Source organism: Lycium ferocissimum, chromosome 8 (assembly GCF_029784015.1).
Source record: "Lycium ferocissimum isolate CSIRO_LF1 chromosome 8, AGI_CSIRO_Lferr_CH_V1, whole genome shotgun sequence".
Taxonomy (NCBI): domain Eukaryota; kingdom Viridiplantae; phylum Streptophyta; class Magnoliopsida; order Solanales; family Solanaceae; genus Lycium; species Lycium ferocissimum.
This window is the reverse complement of record NC_081349.1, coordinates 61,644,578-61,666,786: the sequence shown is the minus strand read 5'-3', so window position 1 is coordinate 61,666,786 and position 22,209 is coordinate 61,644,578. Positions and strand designations below refer to the sequence as shown.

Genomic DNA, 22,209 nt, shown 5'->3' with positions numbered 1-22,209 from the left:
TAGAACAAATCATATAAATCCATATTTTTTCAAAGTGAAAAAGAAGGAAAAGGAAATAAACCTTATACACTCGTTTATGCTGGATGTAAATATATTATTTGAGTTGGTAAGCAAAAGCAAAGCTCGTTTTCTGCTCCAAATTTGCACGTGAACATCCTCACCATTTTGTGTATTCATCTTCACAAAATCATTTGTGAACAGAGGTCGGTATTACTCCTGTGTAACTATCATTAGTATTTTAACAATTGTAAATGTTTGATTTCTTGTGGCAACTGGCAGCGTGTAATACTTTGTTTGGGGAAGATGAAAAAGCTGGTCAGTTATTTAAATGGAAGCAACGTTTCATTCTTTCTTTTGGAAGGCCCTTACAATCGAGGGGAAATGTCTTTTGGTTTTTTAAAAAAGTGACTTCTGGAATTTTTTCCAATAACACATGATTATTAAATAGGAGAAAAGCCAAAAAATTGAGAAAAAAGAAAAATGAGTTTGCTGGTCATAGAGAGCGCCACATCACCGGGCTTATGTCCTGCAATTATATATATATAGATAGCTGCACCAAATGCCAATACCAATTACCGATCGTATGCACATACCCAAGAAAACTAACATATATAAAGTTTTTGCTTCATAAGCTAACATCTTCCAACAGAGAAAAAGATGAGAATCACATATTAAGCTCACCAAGATCCAAAAAGATGGAGTTTGCCTTTCGCCTGGTTGTGCTTAAAGTCTTTGGCTGTTAGACACTATTTGTAGCTTTGGTTGTTGTTGTTGTATGCATTGTGAAGTAAGGAGATGCACAACAACCCCTACAAGCAAATATTCAGAATGTATACCCATTCAGACTCGCTTTTATTCAATTATAGAAGGATCATGAACAACATCTAATTTGACAAATCGATAGGATTACAAGAAAAAGAAAAGTAAAACTATGCAAAGACTAGGATAAATCTGCAAATTATGAAATCAATTCACTTGACCAGTAAGTCGTAATACGCACTTCAATCAGTTTAAGTGTACTTGATTTCTGCATTTGGTGATGCTCGATGATAGCTTATCAGGTCCTTCAAAAGTTCATTACTTTCTTCGATCTGTTCAATGACCATCCTCGCAAGTTTAGGAGAATGGGCAAGTATGACTTTTATTAAGTACATTTCAGTGCTTGTCCCCTTGAATTTCCTTAACCTCACTGTTTGAATCATATTCAGAGCTTCACTCACTTCGTTTCCTGTCTTCGACAAGTAATCAAATAGTTCCGTTGTGTGACGCGCTGTCTCATCAACCTAACAGAAGAATCATGTTGCACCAAGTCAGTCAACCTCCACATCTGAAGATACATATATACATAGAATTGTACTTGGTGGCGAAGGCAAAATATTTGTTAAGAAAATTCAAGGTCTAATGTAATATGTACAATAGAAATGTACCCAAAGTCAATATCAACAAGGGTGTTCAAAATTTAATATAATATGTATAAGAAGTACTCCCTCCACCACAATTTTTGACACACTTTTCTTTTTCATTCGTCCCAAAATCGCAGAAAGGATTTAACTTCAACTAAATATTTTACGGTTATACTGAGAGTATTAGTTTAAAGTCACAATATAATGTGCCCGTGAAGAGTACTGTTTCAGTGGCCTATGTGGCTCTGCCACTACTCTTATTAGCCATTACACAGTATAACTAATAACTGCCTGCACTTGTTAGTCATGATATTTCTTACCTTGACAACTTCATCTATGTCAATTTCATAAAGCTTTGGAGAATTCCGAAGCAGACAAAGCGCATAAGAAATACGTTTGACAGAAATCTTCAAGTCATAGAGCAGGCTTTGCAAGTTTAGTACCACATCAAGACTGTGGACAGACCCTAAGTTCTGGAGAAGCAATAAAAACATCTGAAATTTAGCTACTATAACAAATTAAAATACTACAAAATAAAAAACAAATCAAGGCATTGATACAATATTCTCACCTTTAGGGATGACCCATCCAAGCTGAGGTGTTTAATCCTTTTAAAGATTCGGTTCACATTAAAACACTGAAATGTAATTGTATAGCTACTAAGGATAGTTAAGTTCTCAATCTTCGGGGAAATAATATTAACATGGTCAACACCAATACAAAATTTTAAGTCCAAAGTGTCAAGCATTGGCAAAATAAGACCAGCCCTTTTGATACTTCAGAATGTTCTAATTGAAGGCTAACTAGATTAGGGAATTGAGTACCATCAGGCAGCTTAAAGATACACCTGGATAACTTCAAATGTGACAACGTTGCACAAGTAAATATGCAATCAGGCAACACATATTTTTCATTGTTGCACATATCTAAAGTGAGCTTCTGGATACCATGATTTGAGACAAAGATAATATATTGTTCCAAATCTGACTGCTACAGTTCGTCTTCCTTTGATATAAGATGGAATTCCAGAATATTTCCAGTATGTTGCATGAGAATTTTGTGGATTATACTTGCAGCAGAAGCTCCAATATTAGATACATACTGAAAAAATAGGTGATCAAACACAAGGTGTGGCTGTGTGGACCAAAAATGTCTCCAAAGCTTTGATAAAGTGCTAGTTCTTGCAGCATATTTGATGGGCATGAGCTCTAGCACTCTATGTAGTATGTCAATTGATAAGTCACAAATAATAGACTTGCTTAGATCACTAGCTAACTCGCTTCTAGAACATCGACTCATACTTAATTTTTCTCTGAAATATTTTACATACAAATTTAGATATTTGCTTTAACACGAATTAAGGGGTCTATAAATAGTTGTCTCACTAGTAGCAGTGAGCATTAGTGGATATTAATGAACAGTTTTTAAGTCAGGAAGAAAACCAATGGGCATTTTTATTGAGTTCTTCAAAGGACGTTTTAGTTGAACTTCCCAAGTCTGTTCATTCCCATAGGATTTAATAACAAATCAAAGCTCTCTTCCATTGTTGGAAAAATGAACATGCAATTGTTTTGGGGGTTTTAATGCTTACATGGGAACTTTCAAAGAATTTATTATAATTCATGTATCCAAAATTTCAATGATTGTTGAAATTAACCTTTTAAGTTCCTACACAAATGCATTAGTATTACTCTGTATTAGTAGTATTAGAATTGATGGATTATACTCTCTCCGTTCCATATTAGTTGTCCACATTACTATAAATATTCATCCCAAAATATTTGTTCATTTGCAAAATCAAGATAGAATTAATTAAGTGTTTCCTACTTTGCCCTTAATATTAATTGCTTTTAGAAAGTAACCAATATTGATTAGAGTGCAATTAATTGGAGAAAGATAAGGATAATGTAGTAAAAATACTATTAAGAGTTGCGTAAAGGAAAAGTTAAAGAATATCAATCTTCGGGGAAATCTTTAAATTCATAAGAAAACGTGGTAAGTTATCATTGATAAAAGGAGCAAAGTTTCACTTAAGTTAAACACCGTTGGCGGGATCTGTTCAACAAGACCCTTTGGAATAAAAAATTTAATTCACAGATGTTGATTAGCCAAATACATTTTCAATATTTTATCAGTTTCAAGAATTGCAATTTTTTCTTTAAATTTTTTTAACACATTTTTTCAATATTAGTTATGTGCAGCTTAAAAATACAAACCTGGATAACTTCAAATGTGTCAAGATTTTTCACACACCTAAATATGCAATCAGGCAACCTAATCAAAAACTTTTCATCGTTGACACATATCTAAAAAAAAGTGCCACTTTCCTTAGGCATGATTTAATGGCTCAAATAATAATATATATATTTATTTTATTTTTTTGGCAAAAAATTCATCTTTTCTCTTTCATTGATATATAACTTTATATAATAAATTAAAAAAAAAACAAAAAAGTTATCTTTGGAAGATGGCAGGTCGTCTTCTCCGACATTGATCGTCTTCTCCGACATTGAATATAAATTGTGCATTAGTACCCTGTACCTATGATGAGAAACTTTATAAATTTGGGGTGATTGGACCTTCTAGGTTCTCTTGTTGCAAAGAAGAAACTATGCATAATCTTTTTGTTGATAGTGAATTCGCAAACTTGTGGAAACATTTTGGAAACTTCTGATCTACTAATGATGAGCTGATATTTCAACAAAACAAAAAAATTGGTTTGCTTTGTGGGACTAGTATTAATAATAATTGTTCCTTCGATTTCTATGAGTGGGACTAACCATAAATGAAATAAAAAGAAAATAGTTGTTCTTGTCTAACCAACCACCGGTCAGCCACCACCTAATACCACCACCATCACTGCAATTTCACATATCAAAAAACCACTATCATCAGAAATAGTTTGACAGAAAATCACAAATCGACAGAAAATAGAAGCTCATCTATAGGAAACAATAAGCATAATAGCAACATGAAATAAAGTGACCCATTTGCCGGAAAAGATGAGACGGAGCAGTGGTGATGCTAATGACGTTGCTTCAATGGTGCCCACAAAAAAAAATTCTTTTGGACTGAAGCAATTGAAAACTAGATTAGTACTAAATCTCAGCAAACTCCATTGGATTTTGGATCTATGATTTAAAATAGGCTCTTCAATAGCAAAAACAGATTTTAGCCATCAAAGCTTCGACCACGTCACCCCACTCCCTCTTCTCCTCCACCTTCACGCCACCCCCGCCCCGACGCCCCACACCCTTCTTCGTCTTCATTTCAAATTCACAAACAAAAAATATGAAATATTACCCACTTCTTTTTCTCCAAAAATCTACCAGCCGAAATTTAATTTAAAATTCACCGCCGACCACCTTCCCCACCGTCGTTGCAACAGGAGATAAATCACCACAAAAAACGAAGCAACAATAATTTCCAACTAACCATCTTCTTCCAATATTGCTTCTAGTTCTCATTCAAATCACCAAATTAAGAAAACCCACAAATACCCGTTTGCTTCATTTCTTCTTCTAGACAATCCAGACTTGAAAAATTTATCCAAAATTCCACCAAAAGGTTTTCATGGAGTAATAATGGCGGAGGTGCTCAGAGAATTAAAAGGTGTTCTAAATTTTGGTTTATGTCTTTGCTATGGAGGAGGGAAGGGAGATGGAGATGGAAGAAAGAATGAAGATGAATTTGGTTAGAGGTGGGTGGGGAAAATGAGGGGTGGGGTGAGGGTTAAAAAAAATTGAATTTTACAATTAAAAAAAAGGAAAAATAAATAATATATAACCAAAACGTGCCTCTTTTTTTATTATTTCTAAATAAATATTTATGTGATTCTTAGGGGTAAAAAATATCACTTTTAAATACATAAGGTGTGTAATGGGACATCACGATAGTTTAAGTATGATATCGACTTTTGGGGACAAATTTAGGGGCCAATTTATGCCTTTCGCTTATATATATATATAGAGAGAGAGTGTCCATATAATACTCAAATGATACATAGTAATTTACATTAATACTCTTGGAGGCAATCACGAGTCCTGTTTCCAAACACATTTTCTGATCTTCTTGAATTATAGTGACGGACGAATCTTTTGGACACCCAGCTGGTCAGACGTACAGTATTTTTCTATTTTGATATGAACTGGGAAATCGTACATTCTTATCGATGCAAAATAAATATACTTAATCCCAAAGTTTATCCTAGGATTATTATCCTTATCCCATCCCATGTACCAAACGTCAAACGACCCTTGAATAGCATTAATATCTAGTTGGCTCTTTCACGGTTTCAAATTCACATCTTTGAAATGGGAAACAACTACTCTTAGTGCCTCAAGTATGGCATTGAAGTTCCATATGCATACCCTCAATCGCTTAACAGTAGAGATTTTCCTATTCGCCAATTTAGTTGCTTTCTATTGTGGCAAGAGAAGGCAACTAGGAACCATATTTGACTCTATATATACCGCGCAATGTTCTGGTGGCTGAGTTATATACATCAGCTTATAAGATAATGCTACAATAAGCTATGCAATTTCCAATTACGTGGTAACCATTTGATTGAGAATCTTCTATTGGTAGGAACTCGAAAGCAAACTAGAGTTGCATAAATCAGTAGTTCCATAAGACGTGTTGCGTGCAGATCTTTTGCCTCCTTTTGTAAAAGACAATCAGATTTTAACACTTGATGCTTTAGTCTTTGTTTGTGTTATCCTAAAACTCAAATCTGCAACATTTTGTGCCTGTGAGTACATAATACTAGTTTTTTGAAGATAACCGGTGAGCCTTCGCTGATACCATGAGCATAGTTTCCCTTCTTCATTGGTATCAACAACGCAAAGTTTATCAAGTTCAAAACCACTTGAGTTTCCTGCAATAGCCCTGCTAAGTAGGAGTCGAGGCAATACAATGCCTCAAAATAATATGACTTCAACTCTACCAACTCAAATGGGATAGCAAAGCTTGTGCAGCAGCAAACATTATGGGGGGGAACTGCGAGCTATGAAGTGCAATTGGTGGCATATTTGAGTTCACTTAAGTAGTAGGTGAGTTGAGATTTTTGCACTGGTGGCTAAGTCGGTTAAATGCGTTGTCTGTTATGTATTGTTGTCGTGCAACATTGCTTATGGTTTTCAATATCGTCCCGCAACACCAAATAAATTTTCCCAATTGAAAAGAAATATGGAAAAAGAGATCATTTGTAACCCTTTTATCTCTGAGTCACGGTAACTTATATTTTCATAATGGATGGTTGCTAACCATGAAGCAAGATGTTCATTTGTGGCGGGAGAAACAACGCGGCATAGTTTACTATTGCAGCTCACGTGGTTCATTTACTGTAACTTTTATCTTGTAATAGTTGCAACAAGCTATGCGATTGCCTTACACGTTTCTTCTGAGGAGCTCGGAGCTCCTTTCGGGGTAGGAAGCTTGCTAGAGTTGCATATACCAGTAGTTTCATACGAGATCTTGTGTTTCAGACTTTTAACCTCCAGATTTTAGCACTAAGGATTTAGTCTTTTTTTGATTTTCCACCCGGTATCCCGTACCCGCATTGAACTCCGACTATATCCAGATTCGCGCCGCGTAGGGCCCAATTCGAAGGGAAGCGCTCCTTACCAAGAATTTTTTTTAACCATGTTCAACCCGAGATCCTTCCTGGTTAAGGGTTGTCAATGCATCCGCTGCACCACATCCTTTGGTGGTTAAAGCTTTAGTCTTTGTTATGTGTTCTTTACTTTTCTGCTTCTACTAAAGGCAGCAATGATCACCCTGAATCAAATTAATCTCCAAGGTATCCCTATAAGTAGTAACTAGTTGAAATTCAACGAGTGAGTCAATATTTTATTTAAATATATCAAGGACTGCATTTTTCATGAGTTATGTCTCTCAGATGCCTAGACCGGGGTGGAGCTAGTGTATTACTTATGTGTGAAGTAATAGCACGGTTTGCTCTTCAAATGGACCGGTCTTTAATTTTTGCCCTTATTTTGTGCTGGTCTTTAATTTTTTATCCCGTCCTTTTATACCACGCTTTGGTATCATAAAATAATCCCGGAATAAATTTATACTTGCACCAAACGCTAAAAATTTAGGAATACCTTATACCTTCTTAAATTATTTATGGATTATTTTATACCATCTTTTACCACATATAAAATAATCCCATCAGATGGGATAAATTAGTCCCGGGATTATAATCCCGGACTATTTCGACCAAAGAACCAAACGACCACTATTTACATAACATAATTAGATGACCTTACGCCCCTATTGGCATAAAAAAGAAGGGCCAAAAGTGTAAATGACCCCTTATGTGTTCATCCGAATCCAGTAGCTCAAATGGAGCCATACCAGCAAGATGGTCAATACTAGTATTTCGAAGATAACTAGTGAAACCTTAAGGCTTTGACCATTTCCCAACATAGAACGCATTTCGAAATCTGCTGTGGTATCATTTAAGAGCATGAAAAACTTACTGAGGAATATCCTGTGGCGCGAGGTCATTGACCTTTTGTTGTTATTTCAGAGTAAAGACAACTAAAGTAGCATCCAGAGTGAATATTTTCTATAGATATATGTGAAAAGCTTTGGCCGTTCAGGGAAGGACATTGACAAGAGTAGTTCGACGAATGGTATGGGATAAAAACAAGCAAAATTGGTTATCTTCAAGAGTACTATATTGGACTCATATCTTACACTTTTGGGTCCATAAATTTGTGAAACAAAAATAGTCTCATACAATTTGTCAGTTGAGTGAGGCACAAAGTAAGAAAAATCACGTTACAGTAAATCTGGATTGTATCAAACATTGAAGGAAACAACCATCTACTGATCGAGGAAACAAGGGCGCCCGCGGTTTGGCAAAATTTAGATTGTTTAATATACACCTCGGTAAGATTAATATCGCTCCGCTCATCCTTGTAATAACACACCAACACAAGTAATAATTTGCATCTCTGTGGATCGTTGAACAGAACTTAAAGAGATTCGCTAAACAGGACAGGAAGTTGTAATTTCCAAACAAGGACATCAAAAGGTATGTACTGTCAGGATATGAACAACACTTTCCCCAAATAATCAAATGTGTCCAGAGAAGCACCTATTTCTAAATCCCTCGCAAGGCCCAGATCAACACAAACTTGCATTTGATATACAAATACCAGAAGTGCACACATGAGAGAGAGAGAGACCAAAACATCAAAGCCAAATTAAATATACCACTCATGAGAAACAATCATATAGTCAATGCTGAAAGTCACCAAGAATATGATTTCAAAGGACACATACAAAATTATTGAGAAAAAAGTTAGTCGCAACAGAACTTAACAAGCTGAGGAGAGGGTACCGAGAATTTCATTGAAATTTGAAACAGATCTAATTCAACACGAGGAAGAATTTCATTGTCCTCCTTCCAATATTATTACAGAACTAAAAGGCTTCATGGTAAAAACTTTGTGCGTGGCCTCTTCCACTCATCGTCATGCAAATGCTGTCAACAATTATCAGTGTTAATACTCATGAAAAACTAGGCTTAGATATGATGGAACAAAATCACGACAACTAGTCTTTTCTAACACTACCCCACAATATATTAACAAGAGCAGTGATAATATATCCAATACAGGAAATGTAGCAAAGAAAGTCTTTAGGCCACATTGACACAAAAACTACTTGAATTTTATTAGAGCATTTTGATGTTACTGAAAATCTGTAACAAAGTTGACATGAGATCTCAAATATAGGAGATGCAGGACCCAAACTCATAGCACATATAATGGCTCTTCAATTATATGATGCAGCTGATACTACTAAGAAACGTAAAGAGTGGACAAGGTTCCTAATAGGAGTCAACTCATGACAAATTAGCAATATTGCCAACTAATCCAATATTGAGAACAGATATGCACAGAAATATAAGATCAAAATAGATGGAAGCTGAACTTCCAAAACAAATTCTGGTTATGCGCAGTAAATATCAAGCATCACGAATGGGAAAAAGCAAAGTGGCTACTCCATCCATGCAACTTCAGAAAATTTTATTTTGACCGGGCATAGGACACTATCAATCAACTACATTCTCACTCCCAGATTTTTGGATTCGATTATGTGAGCCCTCTGTATCTATTTCACTATATCCGGATCCATTCCAGTCTAACATTAAGGTTGACTCCCAAACCTTTGAAGAAATCCTTTTGAAATTTAGCAAATAATATTACTAACAAAATTTGTCAATAATACTCAAAATCTGTTTTTTCCTCTTAAAGAAGTGGTTTACGGGCGTTATCAAAGAAAAATCTTCCACTCACAAACTTCCATAAATCTTCAATAGTTACTTTTTATTTTTATAACTGTGGCGTTCGGGCCAGCTTGCGCGCACATCGACTAGTTCCATAGGATACCTGCCACCTGCCACCTCCCACCAGCAGTCCACGAAGACTTGAACAGTGGGGAAAAATCACCTAGTGTTTTGTCTCTTGTTTCTGCTAGGAATTGAACCTGAGACATCTTCAATAGTTATTATCAGCAAAATGTTTTTTCTTTTTTTCTCACACACTCTTTCTCCACAACATTCTTTACAAAGAAATTTTCAGTAGTTGTCAAAGGCTCGTTAATAATTTGTTTTCAAGGGAAAATTACAAGAAGTACTCCAAATTCCACACTTGTCTCTATACGGTTAATACAAAGCTTTAACCAAATTCCACACTTATCTCGTTAACCTATTATGTCAATGCCACCAAAGGAGTATTCAATTAATGGATGGAATATGACAACATATAGCCACTTGAGTCCTTGTGTTGTAGATATGATGATGCAAGTTTGAGGATGTTTTTCTAATTTGGGGGGATTGGGGACAATACAACCATGCCCACACCTACTCCAACTAGGCCATTCACTAGAAGCCAAGCAAGGGAGCTACAAGCGCTCGAATTGTTGATCATGAAGCTCGAAGCGTCCATGAGCTTTTTGGAGGAGTCTCATACTCGTTATACAGTGCCCCAATGTTGTGGAGACCAAGAATTGGGGCTGGGAGCTGAAAATGAGAATTTTGGAGCTCTTGGACAGAATGTTGAAACTGCAGCAGTTGCAGAAGCATCGCAATCATGACAGGCCTTCATGATCGAGCAGCAAGAGCTAGAGCTTGTGCACCGCGTACGCGAGCAGGCAGATGTGATTGCGCAGGAGGACCCTGAGCCACAGGAGATGGGCATCACATTGCTTCGCGAACGCGAGCCTCCAACGCAACCGCGAAGAAGGCCACCAAGCTACATAGCGAACACGAGCGCGCAGGAGGAGGCGCTTGAGACAGAACTTGAACAAAATGGGTAATTACGTTTTCATCCCCTTTTAAGGCTGTTTTAAGAATTACATTAAACATAACCAATGGTAGCATAGATAGGAAGTCTTAACCATTTTGGGATAGATTTTGATGAACAAAGAAAGAGATGATGTCATTTAACCCTGTATGTTTTAATGCATTTTGAGAGCTTTCTTTTAATTCCTTATTGCTTTGTTTATTGCTTTCTTATTGATAATTAGTTTAGATTTTTTGAGTAATGAGTAGTGATTTCTTAATTGCTTAATTACCTAGTCTTAAGGATTCCAAAAGTCACTAATCCATTTAGGACTCATCCTAAATTAGGGTCTTAATTTTTTTTTTTGATAAGGTCCTAAATTAGGGTCTTAATTAGTTGATTTTTAGGGGTAATTAGGCTTTTAGTCTAATTGGTTCTAAACTCATACTAATTTTGGGTCTAATTCTATCTTCAATTTCCTTGTTTGATTTCAATTTCATGTTCTTGAGTCAATTTCGTATCACCTACTAGAAACATCATTTTTTTATACCTTGAAAATTGTATTGATATGATCATTCAAGTAAAATACTTCAAAATGATCTCATATGATTTCATGCCTGCGACATACATGTTTATGCCAACTAAATTGTAGTTTTACAATGGAATAACAAATTGTAAACATATCAAAGATGTTATTCTTAAACTAACTGGCATGCATTTATGGGGGGAAAAAATCATTAAATCACAAAGAATAAATATATATATAGAGATTATAACTAAGTAAATTAAAGTAGAACCCGATTATATTGATGCCATTTCTTTGAATATTCAGAATTGTAGCACCGATTCATACGGTGATGTTGAATGAAAGACCATAACACAGTTCTTGCTTGTAGCCCAACTGTTAGAGATGAGTCATCAGAGGAGCCAACACTTATAAAACTTTTGTTTCCATAATTATCATTATCAACTTCATAATCAACAAGACGAATGATAAGAACCAGATGATCCAGAGGCTTCTGCTTCCACTGTTCTCATCTGCACTTTTTTATTTTACCCAAACACTTCAAAAATGCTTAAAAGCTATTTTGGCTTAAAAGCACCTAAAATAAGCCAATCCAAACAGGCTCTTAAGTCTCCTAAACCACCCACCCAACTGATTAACACACTCCCAATGTTTCTCGCTTTGTTTTTTCTATTCTTTTTGTGTTGCCGACTTTGGTCATCTTCATAGTCAAAATCAGAAGAAAAAACACTTCCAATTGTCAGAATTCATTTCAGACATTCTTTTAGAGAACAGGAGAAGTCGTCCCACCAACTTGAGGGAAAAAATTGAGATGACAGAGAACATTAAAACCTAATCACAGTTGAATCGGAACCAAAATATTTTCTACAGACCCCAAAACTCCAAAAAGAAAATAACATGAAAAACTGAGTATGGTTGAATGAAGAACACAAGGCAGATGGTGCTTCATTTTCTAACTAAAGAAATGTCGGAAGGAAATTTTGACCAAATATTGACACTCAGATACAAGCCATTTCTCTCCCTAACTGCCGATGATTTTTCAAATAATGAATGGAAAACAACAAAAGGAGACTGACGAGAAGTAGCTCTTGGTGAACTTATGGAAGTTTGAAATCCCAGTTGTGAGAGAACTTGTCGACGCCATTTTCACAAAGAAAAAAAAATCAGAAAATAATAAATGTTTTCAAAATATCGCTTTTAGATTGTAGGAAAAATATGAATGAAGACCATAAAAGATGAAGGCTTGAAACAAATTAAAAAAACGTTTTCCTAAAAGCAACATTTGCGCCCTCTCCTTGCCGAAAAGGATTGTGAATACGATAAGCCTTTTGAAGTTCCACACTAAGCAAATAGTAGAGAAATTCTTCTTAGGAAAGCAAAAATATTTCTGCTTTTTAAGTGCGAGAATTCGATGCAGAAAGAGATTTTTTTACGAAGAAGAGAGAAAATAATTGATATTAGATGCAAGAATTTCAAGGTTAGTAAATAACAATTTATCGGGAAGAAAAAAAAAAACCAACTTAAGACACTACTTCTCATTCAAAAGATATTTTATTTACCACTATTATTTATGTTTAGGCAAAATTCTACGAACCAACAAAAATTCCCAATTAAAATATCACTTACAATCTAAAATTGACGAAATCAAAGCATAACATTAAACAACAATGATATATCATACATCTGACATAAACGGAAAAAAAAACACAAATACAATCAGAATCAGATTACTGATTATTTTTTTTCATCTCTCTTTGAGCCGAGGGTCTATCGGAAACAGCCTCCCTGCCTGTCAAAAGGTAAGGGTAAGGTCTGCGTACACTCTACCCCACATGTTGGGATTATAATGAGACTTGAGAGTAATAATAAAGCAGATCCGAAAGTCGACAAATGCACAAAAATGAAATAGTAAATTGATTAGGAGAAAGAGAAAAGATTGTACTTACAAATTCTTTGACGATTCCTTTGTAAATCAAAACAGGGATAGCGATACCGAAGATACCAACAATGGCCAGATTGCGTCGACTCCAACGAAAGTTGTACTCAAGATTCTCTCTGGCAGTTCCCCATTCCTCGATCCACTTGTTCTTGTTGTACTCCATTCCCCCACCCATCTTTTCAGTTTCTTGCTGTGTGAGATTACAGAATTTGGGGTTGCTAGTAGTGTATCCTGGGAAGAGGGGCGGGCCAAAGAGGCACTTCTATTTCTCTCTATGAAACCGAAATGACGATAATGTCCTCCTCCCAGTCTCTCGTTGTTATCGCGAGTTATTGGGTTGAACAGGAACGCTTGGTGTTGGTTCTTTAGATATTCGAATTAAGTTATGTGTCAATTGAATAGAATTATTTTTTTATATGATAATATATATCTTGGTTGTCGTGCTTTTAGTGGGTAATAGCAAGAGAGTGAATAGCGAATGATTTTTTAGTTGATTTTATGAGTTTTTTATTATTATTGTTTAATGATGGTGATAATTTATCTATTAATCCAATTTTGAGAGAAATATGGCTGGATTAAGTAATATATAATGCAATAACAATAGACAAAAATCGTAGAAAAGATTTTTTTTTTTCTAAAATTATCTTCTTATAGTGTAGATATATTTGGATAAGATTTTATTTGAATTATCATTAGAAAAGTAATATTATGGATGAAGTCACGAAACTGAAATCATAATAGATAAAGTTAAAAATAAGAAATACTGAACAACAACAGAATTTCAAGCTTTTGCAATGTAATGATATCAAGTAATAAATATAATACCTATAACGATAAACAAGGAATACAAAGATAACAAACTTTAAGGTAGAAATATAGAGGAATATGACTTAAGAATATATAAAAAGATTAAGCATAAAATTAAATGGTCAATACCCACAGCGCATCGAGCGGGTACGAACCCTAATAAAAATAAAGAAAATAAATTGAAAAGGATAAGTATAGATATAAAGAAACAAACATGACGAACCAAAAAGGTGAACTAGGGGATGCGCAGACGGTCCTTTGAGATTTAGGGTAGCATTTTTCATTTCATTTTATTGTTTGGTATTTGTAATTTGTAATAATCTAATTCCTTGTTTTGAATTTTAGTACAATGTTTCTTAATTTGAGACTTTTTTATATATTTATTTGATATTTAGGATTTGTTGGCGTGATCCGGATTGCGACCTGAGGGCTCCGCCGAGTTTCGAATAAAAAAATCACATTTTCAGCAATTGCTAGTTTATTTTTTATCTAATGGGGTGCGTTGCAATTGCGGACTAGCCACCACAATTGTGGAGCCGCATTTGCGAGTTAACCACCGCAATGCGAAGCTAGTCAAATTGTGGTCGGATCGCAATTGTGGCATTTGGGATGTCCTAATTGAGGGTTAGCCACTGCAATTGCGAAGGTGCTTGTAGTATAAAATGGCTATTTTCGTGATTTTTGATATTCCAACATAATTTTTGGATGAATAAAGCTACAGGTTGAAGGAGATTTGATTTGCGTTTGATATATAGCTTCCAGGTGATGATTTTACACTTAACACTGGCGATTACACACGTTTTTATGCTGGATTTGGACATCTAAATCACGGACATGAATGCAGAAAATTGAGGATTTTGGGTTTAAGCCCTATAAACACTAAATTGGAGATTTGAACATCGTAACATACTTGAATTAAAAATTTAATTATAAATTAGACTATAGGGTTATGAGCAACCCGGAATGTAATTTATTTTGTGGTTTGACCAAGAGGCTCAATGTTAACTTTTTGGGGGGTTGATTTTAACTTCAACCTAATTTAAAAAAAAATACAAAAATGACACCATTAAATTCGTCTAACCTCGTGGAGTATTCTTTTGAATAGATCTAACCAATAAATTCGATTAAGAAGGGCAAAACTTAATGACCAGCCTATTTGACAGTTTTTTTTGCGCAGATTGCCCTTCTTTTGGGGTAGTCTTTAATTTTTGCCCCTCAAATTGATGGTCTTTAATATTTTCCCTTCGCTTAACACCCAGAGGTCCTAGGTTCTAATCCAGGCTCAGTAAAAAAAAAAAATCGCAAGCCATAAGTTGGGATTCGCAGGGCAGAAGTTGGACCCAACTTATGCCTTAAGGAATTTTTATCCAAAGTTAGGCCTTAAGGCAGCGGTTTGCAAAATTCCAGCAATCTCTTTTTTTTTTGGCTTAGGGCAGAGTTTGAAACCCAACTTATGCCCTGCAAATCCAACTTATGCCTTGCGATTTTATTTTTTTTAATTTTTGATTGAGCAGGGGTTCGAACCTGAAACCAAGAGGCTTGTAGCAAAGGGTAAAAATTAAAGATCACCCCCAATGAAAGGCAATCCTGCAAATTGCCCCCTATTTGAAGGACAGATCATGTAATTAAATGGATCAAAATGGGCTGAGTTAATAAAATAAACGAACCCTTCCAAACCTAAATGGGTCAGCCGGGTTATGATTTTATGGACTGATGTTGTCACCCCTAAAAATAATCATATGATTTTATGGGCTGATGTTGTCACCCCTAAAGATAAGCATCGCCTTGTTTGCTTCCAATTGAAGAGTATTGGGCTAATTTTACATTTCCGAAACTTAATAAGTGGCGGTGACCCCATTGCAAAACTAACCATCACTACTTCTAGGGCTTTTGTCTCGCTGAAAGCATACACAGAAAGCAAACAAAGGCCAAAAAGAAGACAAAACAGAAGATGACATCCAAGGTGATGCTGAAGGCGAAAGGAAAGAACCCTAAGAAGCCGGCCGCCGATGAGGACGCTGGAGCTGTGGCGGCAGTGTCAAGTTTCGTCAAGGAGTGGGGCACATGGACTGCCAAAAAAGCCAAAGTAATAACCCATTATGGCTTCATCCCACTTGTCATCATTCTCGGCATGAACTCTGAACCCAAACCCTCACTCTCTCAACTTCTCAGCCCCGTCTGAAAATCCCCCCCAATGGAAATTACAGTTTTAGCCCTTATGTAGGAGTTTGGGTTATTTATTATTAGTCGATTTGACTCTTATTAGCAGCAGTTAATTGTGTAATGGAGTTGTGTTTTTGTTTTCTTACCTGTTTGTTAGTGGCTGCTAATGTTTTATTAATGGATGTGGAATTTGATACGAACAAATTACCTCCTTACTGGATGATTTTCGCGATGATCAACTTTCTGTAGGTATGCTTTTATTTTGTGAGTTGATTTATTATCTCAGAAAGTCACTTTTTTTTTTTTGAAGGAAATTGGAATGATGAATAAAGGTGACCTTTTGAGATAATAACTATTAGTCGAGTGATCATCTGAGAAATCAACCCTTTATTTTGCGCAAGCTGAAGCTCTTTTCCTTCATATGATCTGTTTTATATCAGTCAAATTGTCTTTTTATATTTGAGTTTCTATAGTATTTCCTTTTTGCTATTCTCTAACAAATGTTATTTTTAGTTCGATAACGGGGTGGTTGGCTACGAACTTATTGATTTGAATTAGTAGGTGGAAATTACAGTTTTAGCCCTTTTTTCCACTATCGGTGATCTTATGCAGGAGTTTGGGTTATTATTAGTCGATTTGACGCTTATTACCAGTTAATTTTAGGATTTTGCATTTGATTTTATGTGTAATGGAGTTATTTTTATTTTTCAACTGTTTGTTAGTGACTGTTAATGTTTTTTACTGGACGTGGAATTTGATACGAATGAATTAGCTCCTTACTGGATGATTTTTGCTAAGATCAACTTTCTGTACGTATGCGTTTATTATCTCGTATGGCAACTCTGAATCCAAGCCCTCGCTCTTTCAGCTTCTCAGCCCTGTCTAAATACCGAAATTGAAATTACAGTTTTAGCCCTTTTCTTCGCCATCGGTGATCTTATGGAGGAGTTTGGGTTATTTATTAGTCGATTTGACACTTATTACCAGTTAATTTTAGTATTTTGCTTTTGTTTTTATGTGTAATAGAGTTGTGCTTTATTCTTTTACCTGTTTGTTAGTGGCTGCTAATGTTTTTTTAATGGACGAGGAATTTGATACTAATGAATTATTCCTTACTGGATATTTTCTCGCTATAATCAACTTTCTGTAGGTATGCGTTTATTTTGTGAGTTGATTTCTCGTATGGTCACTCAACTAATAGTTCTTATATCGTATGGTAACTCTGAACCCAAGCCCTCGCTCTCTCATCTTCTCAGCACTGCCTAAAGGCCCAAAAGAAATTACGATTTCAGCCCTTTTCTTCGCTACCCAGATCGATAATCTTTGTTCTTGATGCTCCTTGGTTAAGAGCTTGGGTTATATTTTAGTCGATTTGATGTTTATCAGCAGTTAAATTTTAGGATCTGCTTTTGATTTTATATGTATGAGCTGTGTTTTTCTTACCTGTATATTAATGTCTGCTGTCTGCTGATGAGTTACCTTCTTACTGGATGACTCTCGTGTTGATCAAGTTTCTATAGTTGTGCGTTTATTTTGGGCAAGTTGAAGCTGTTTTCGTTCATACTTGATCTGTTATATATCAGTCAATTTCTAGTATATCTTTTTTTGCTATTCTGTAACAGATGTTATTTTTAGCTCGACTGTGATGGGTTTGACTATGAATCTATTGATTTGAATTAGTAGGTGGTAATTATATGGTGTCTCCTCATCAGGTTCGACTTATACAAAAATTTAATTTTTAGCATATCTTGTATGTTGGCATTTTGAAGGCATTTACTCTGATGAGCCAGTAAAAAAGAATTGTCATTGTATAACTTTTATGTTATGTGATAAGAAGGACAGGGGGGTTGCTTTCCTTCTACAGCTTTTGGAGAACTTGAACTCCTAGTGTTAAGATATAAGTATGATAATCTTCATTGAGACTGTATCATTTTAGTTAATTTGAGAGGTTTTTCTGTCTCTTTGCTGGATCTGTGTAGTGAGCTAAAATGATTTATATGGTTGACATACACACAAGTCAGTATCACCTGCTAAACACCACCAGACAGTTCAGTACTCTTAGCTTCTAGAATCTAATCGTTGGTTGTGCATTTTGAGTGTTAGGTTGGGTGTTTTGTCAATATCTACTCGTTTTTTTGTGCCTACTAGTAATTTTATTGGAACCTTGATATATAAGTAATGGAATGCTATCTCCATTCCCTGCTAAAAGAATCATTGACATCAGTAGCTAGTATATATCGAGCAGCTCAAAATTTTACATTTGAAGGCCAAGTATAATGGTTAAATGGTGCCTTTATGCTGCTAAGCTATGGAAGTTAAGCAAGTAGAGTGTTTTAGGTCTTCAACATACATATGCCTTTAAAATAAATAGAAGATGACACTTTAGATTTTTCTTGCAGAAGACCCTTATGAGATAAGAGAATACGAGTTCTGCCAACTTACAGAAGTCATTCTTTTAACATCATTTTTCATTGTTCATAAATGACAGCCTTCATTCTCCCAAGAGTGGTGAATATGTGCTTCTTGAATCATGGGTTCAGTAGAGTAATGAAGAATGTGTGTTTGCTTAGCTTGATTTTTTTCCCCCCTTTGTTTAAATTCCTTTTGTGGTTCTATCTGTTGGAAGATCCATGATTCAAGACTATGAAGGAGTTGGGTTTTTTTTTTTTTTTTTTGCTATTGTTATTAGAAGTCATATGCTGATTGTTTTGTTAGTTGGGTGATGACTGAATAAATATTATTTGTTTGGGTGCTCTGGATCATAGTCTTGTTGTTATTGTGCTTTGATCTCCTACACGTTGTTTTGTTAGTTGGGTGATGACTGAACAAATGTTATTTGTTTGGGTTCTGGATCAAAGTCTTGGTGTTATTGTGCTTTGATCTCCTGCACATTGTTTTGTTACTGAATAAATGTTAATTTGTTTGGGTGCTCTGGGTCATATTCTTGTTATTGTGCCTTGATCTCCTACACATTTAGCACTGAGAGCATTTTCACCTCTCTTGTGGAACTAGTTTGATGGTGAATTTCGGTTTTGCTATTAGAGTACTACTAACGTTTACTTCTCTTTTGTTTCGATTTATTTACTGATCTGAAACCTAGCCTCCTTATTGATTCTGGAGGCTATGTCTATGAATTCTATCCGTACCGAATTAGCACTTCTTAGATCAGTCTAGCAATGTGTTACCTTATGGAAGCCCGATGGAAGTACACTGTTCTCTATTCAGTCGGCTGCGTAGACTATATCTTGTGTGCAAGCCCCATCATATATATTCTGTGTGATACTTTGATATAATCATTCGTTGGAAAATTATAGGGCAAAAATATATTTTTTTCGTTATGTATGAATTATTGAATTTTCCTGACGTAAGAGAAGATTTTAGTTTAGTGTGAAAATGGGTTTAAAAATTATTTTACATTATATATCCGATCTGTAGTGAGACTTTCTAGTATAATATTTTTGAATCTCCTATAGATTCTTGGATGCGCCACTATAGGTGTTTCATTTCCTTAAAGTCTGGTTCCAGATAAAATGAAAACCAGAAAGTAATATTTTGGGGTGTTTTTTAATAGAAAAATAAACAAAGAGGTTGGGTTTTGACTGTTGTGACAAAAGGGGACTGCTTTGGACAAGAAGAACCTTTCATTTTCTGCTTACATCTTTGATAGATACCTGTTTTCTTTTTCCTTTGAAATTTTGACAAATATCTTATAGATCAAACTAAACAATCTAATGAATTATTTTTGGTAGATAAAAGCGTGTCTGGAAATAATTTTCTGCGATAGAAATATTCAGAAAAGACAAATGTCGATGTAATATAGAGAAGCGGTTATCACTTACTCCTATCTTATTATTTTGTTGGTCGAAAATAATTTTTTAAAATTATACTTGGTATAATTATTTACAGCAGTTGGTTCTTTAAGACTCTCTAACTAGTTCCCCATATCTATCCGCTATCTATTCACTTAATTTCTTCATCCCAATATTAATTTGTATTTTTTAACCTAGCCATAATAACAACGGTGCCCAAATACATTTTCAATACAAGGAAAAAAAGGGATGTGATGGGGTTCCGCCCACCCCCTTATAACCTTATTACATAGCACACATTCACAAGGCACATGATTTTCTATTTCTCAATCTGTCAACTATGGCCAGCCTTCCTTGAATGGCAAGCCAAAAGTATAAAATGGTGCCATATAATTTTTTTTTTCAGTACACCTTTTGAAATTATGAGAGAAGGGATAAATGATGCAATCCGAATTGGCACAGGTGCTAAGGATACACTCATAGATACTCCCTCCGGATCAAAAAAAGAGTCCACTTAGCATTTTTTTCTTGGATAAAGAAAAGAGTCCACTTAGCAAATCAAGAAAGAATTAACCTTGTTTTTCCATAGTTGCCCCTATTAAGTGTTATATGATCAAATTCTAATGCCTATTTAATTAGGGGGTAGTTTAGTCAAATTATCTATTTTTGTCTAGGAGTTAGTATTTCTGAAAGGTTGTGCAAATGACTAATAGCACGATTTTGGCCAAGCTTATTTTCTCTCCCAAGTACTTATTTTTTCAATAAGTGTTTCTTTTAAAAGTGAGGTGTTTGGCCAAGTTTTGGAAGAAAATAAGTGCTTTTGGGAGTAAACGCTTGATTTTCAGAAGTTAAAAAAATAATTTACAAAGCACTTTTTTAGAAAAGTACTTTTGAGAAAAATACATAAAAGCACTTTTTAAAAGCTTGGCCAAACACTAATTACTGGCTAAAAATACTTTTTAAATTAATTAGTAAACAAACTTTTAGCCAAAAATACTTTTTGAAAAGTGTTTTGAAAAAAAGAAGATCTTTTAAAATAAAATTTGTTTTTAAAGAACGTGCAAGTTATTAACGTGTTATGGGGCGTCAAAATGTTATCAAACAATAGATGTGAGCGGTGCAACTTTAACATTTCTACAACACACATCTCGACATGAAAATACCAAGATCAACCGGTTATATTTCAACAATACTAGTTCGTCTTTTACCTTTTTAGATAGTATAATTTTCCACTGAAGGGGTGTCAATCAACAGAAGAAAACATTTCGACTAAACCTAAGAACAGAAGCTCTTTACATTACCTAATTCCGTTCATATACACTTGTCGGAAACAACAAAAGATATCAACTTAAGGTAAGTTCATCAAAAAACAAAGCTTGGTCAAAGCCATATTTCCTAAACATTTCCATAGGTACAAGTCCATGCGCAGTTTGCTAAATGTCAGCTTACATAAAAGGTAATCAGAGAGATTTTGCCGGATCATATACAAATAAAAGTAGAGACTCTCCTAACTTGACTTCCACCCTGCATCAGCATTGCTCATTCGTTTAGAGGGAGTCCGCTTTTTCTTGAACGATTTGCTCACAGGTTCAAAAAGCGGGGCCCTGTCACAAGGTGCAGGCAGCTCTGGCATACCAAGCCTTAAATCTGTATCGCCATCTTGATCAATCCATGCTATGCGATTAACTGTCAAAGTTACAAATGAGTTTCAAATCAGTGACGCAGTACAAAGTTTGCTCCTTTTGTAAATAATACTGCCAAGCTCAGGCATTGATTAGACTAAGGTGATGGGACAACCAGATGAATAACCAGTCAGGAGCAAAGATATAAATACAGAACTTCATATCCAGCAGCCGTCTCCAAGGTCCGCAATTTATGAAGTCACACCAATCAACATGGACTGATCTATGCTTATGAACTCATTTCATAGCTTGGTTCTCAATCCAAGAGGTGATTAGTTATAGATAGAGGGTAGTGAAGGAAAATCCATCAATCAAGTGCTTATAGCCTAAGGGTCATTTGGTTGCTGGTTAGACATAGGCAGGTATTAGTTATGCAGGGTTTAGTTATTCGTGTATTAGGCATTCTATCTTCTACCCTGCATAAAATAATATATAGATTCCCTCATAATTTATACATGAATTAGTTATGCGGGATTGTAAACTAGTAACCAAACACCGTACTTGGTGTGCTGAATTTTATACATGGCAACTAAAATGCTACCAAACATGGTACTATTTATGCTGGTTTTTAAAACGTG

At 35.2% G+C, this 22,209-nt stretch overlaps 4 protein-coding genes across 4 annotated transcripts in view; 1 reads left to right on the top strand and 3 right to left on the bottom strand.

Annotated features, from left to right (window-relative positions):
• Positions 1-1,010: 1,010 nt before the first annotated feature.
• Positions 1,011-2,327, bottom strand: LOC132066524 (uncharacterized). The gene is made up of 4 exons (XM_059459828.1): positions 2,181-2,327; positions 1,975-2,040; positions 1,724-1,876; positions 1,011-1,283 (listed from the first exon to the last, which is right to left on the bottom strand). Exons 1-4 carry the CDS (start codon positions 2,325-2,327, stop codon positions 1,011-1,013), a joined length of 639 nt encoding a protein of 212 aa, XP_059315811.1.
• Positions 2,328-8,612: 6,285 nt separating this feature from the next.
• Positions 8,613-13,492, bottom strand: LOC132068805 (uncharacterized). Its single transcript, XM_059462539.1, has 2 exons — positions 13,178-13,492; positions 8,613-8,901 (listed from the first exon to the last, which is right to left on the bottom strand). Exons 1-2 carry the CDS (start codon positions 13,343-13,345, stop codon positions 8,851-8,853), a joined length of 219 nt encoding a protein of 72 aa, XP_059318522.1. The 5' UTR covers positions 13,346-13,492; the 3' UTR covers positions 8,613-8,850.
• Positions 13,493-15,831: 2,339 nt separating this feature from the next.
• Positions 15,832-16,372, top strand: LOC132068804 (mitochondrial import receptor subunit TOM7-1-like). Its single transcript, XM_059462538.1, has one exon. The coding sequence runs from the start codon at positions 15,929-15,931 to the stop codon at positions 16,157-16,159; it is 231 nt and encodes a 76-aa protein (XP_059318521.1). The 5' UTR covers positions 15,832-15,928; the 3' UTR covers positions 16,160-16,372.
• Positions 16,373-21,219: 4,847 nt separating this feature from the next.
• Positions 21,220-22,209, bottom strand: part of LOC132068802 (methyl-CpG-binding domain-containing protein 2-like) — a 17,285-nt gene continuing 16,295 nt past the window's right edge. Inside the window, exon 6 of the mRNA XM_059462537.1 lies at positions 21,220-21,635. Within this exon, the coding sequence (XP_059318520.1) occupies positions 21,457-21,635 (179 nt within the window). The 3' untranslated portion in view covers positions 21,220-21,456. The remainder of the gene's footprint in view (positions 21,636-22,209) is intronic.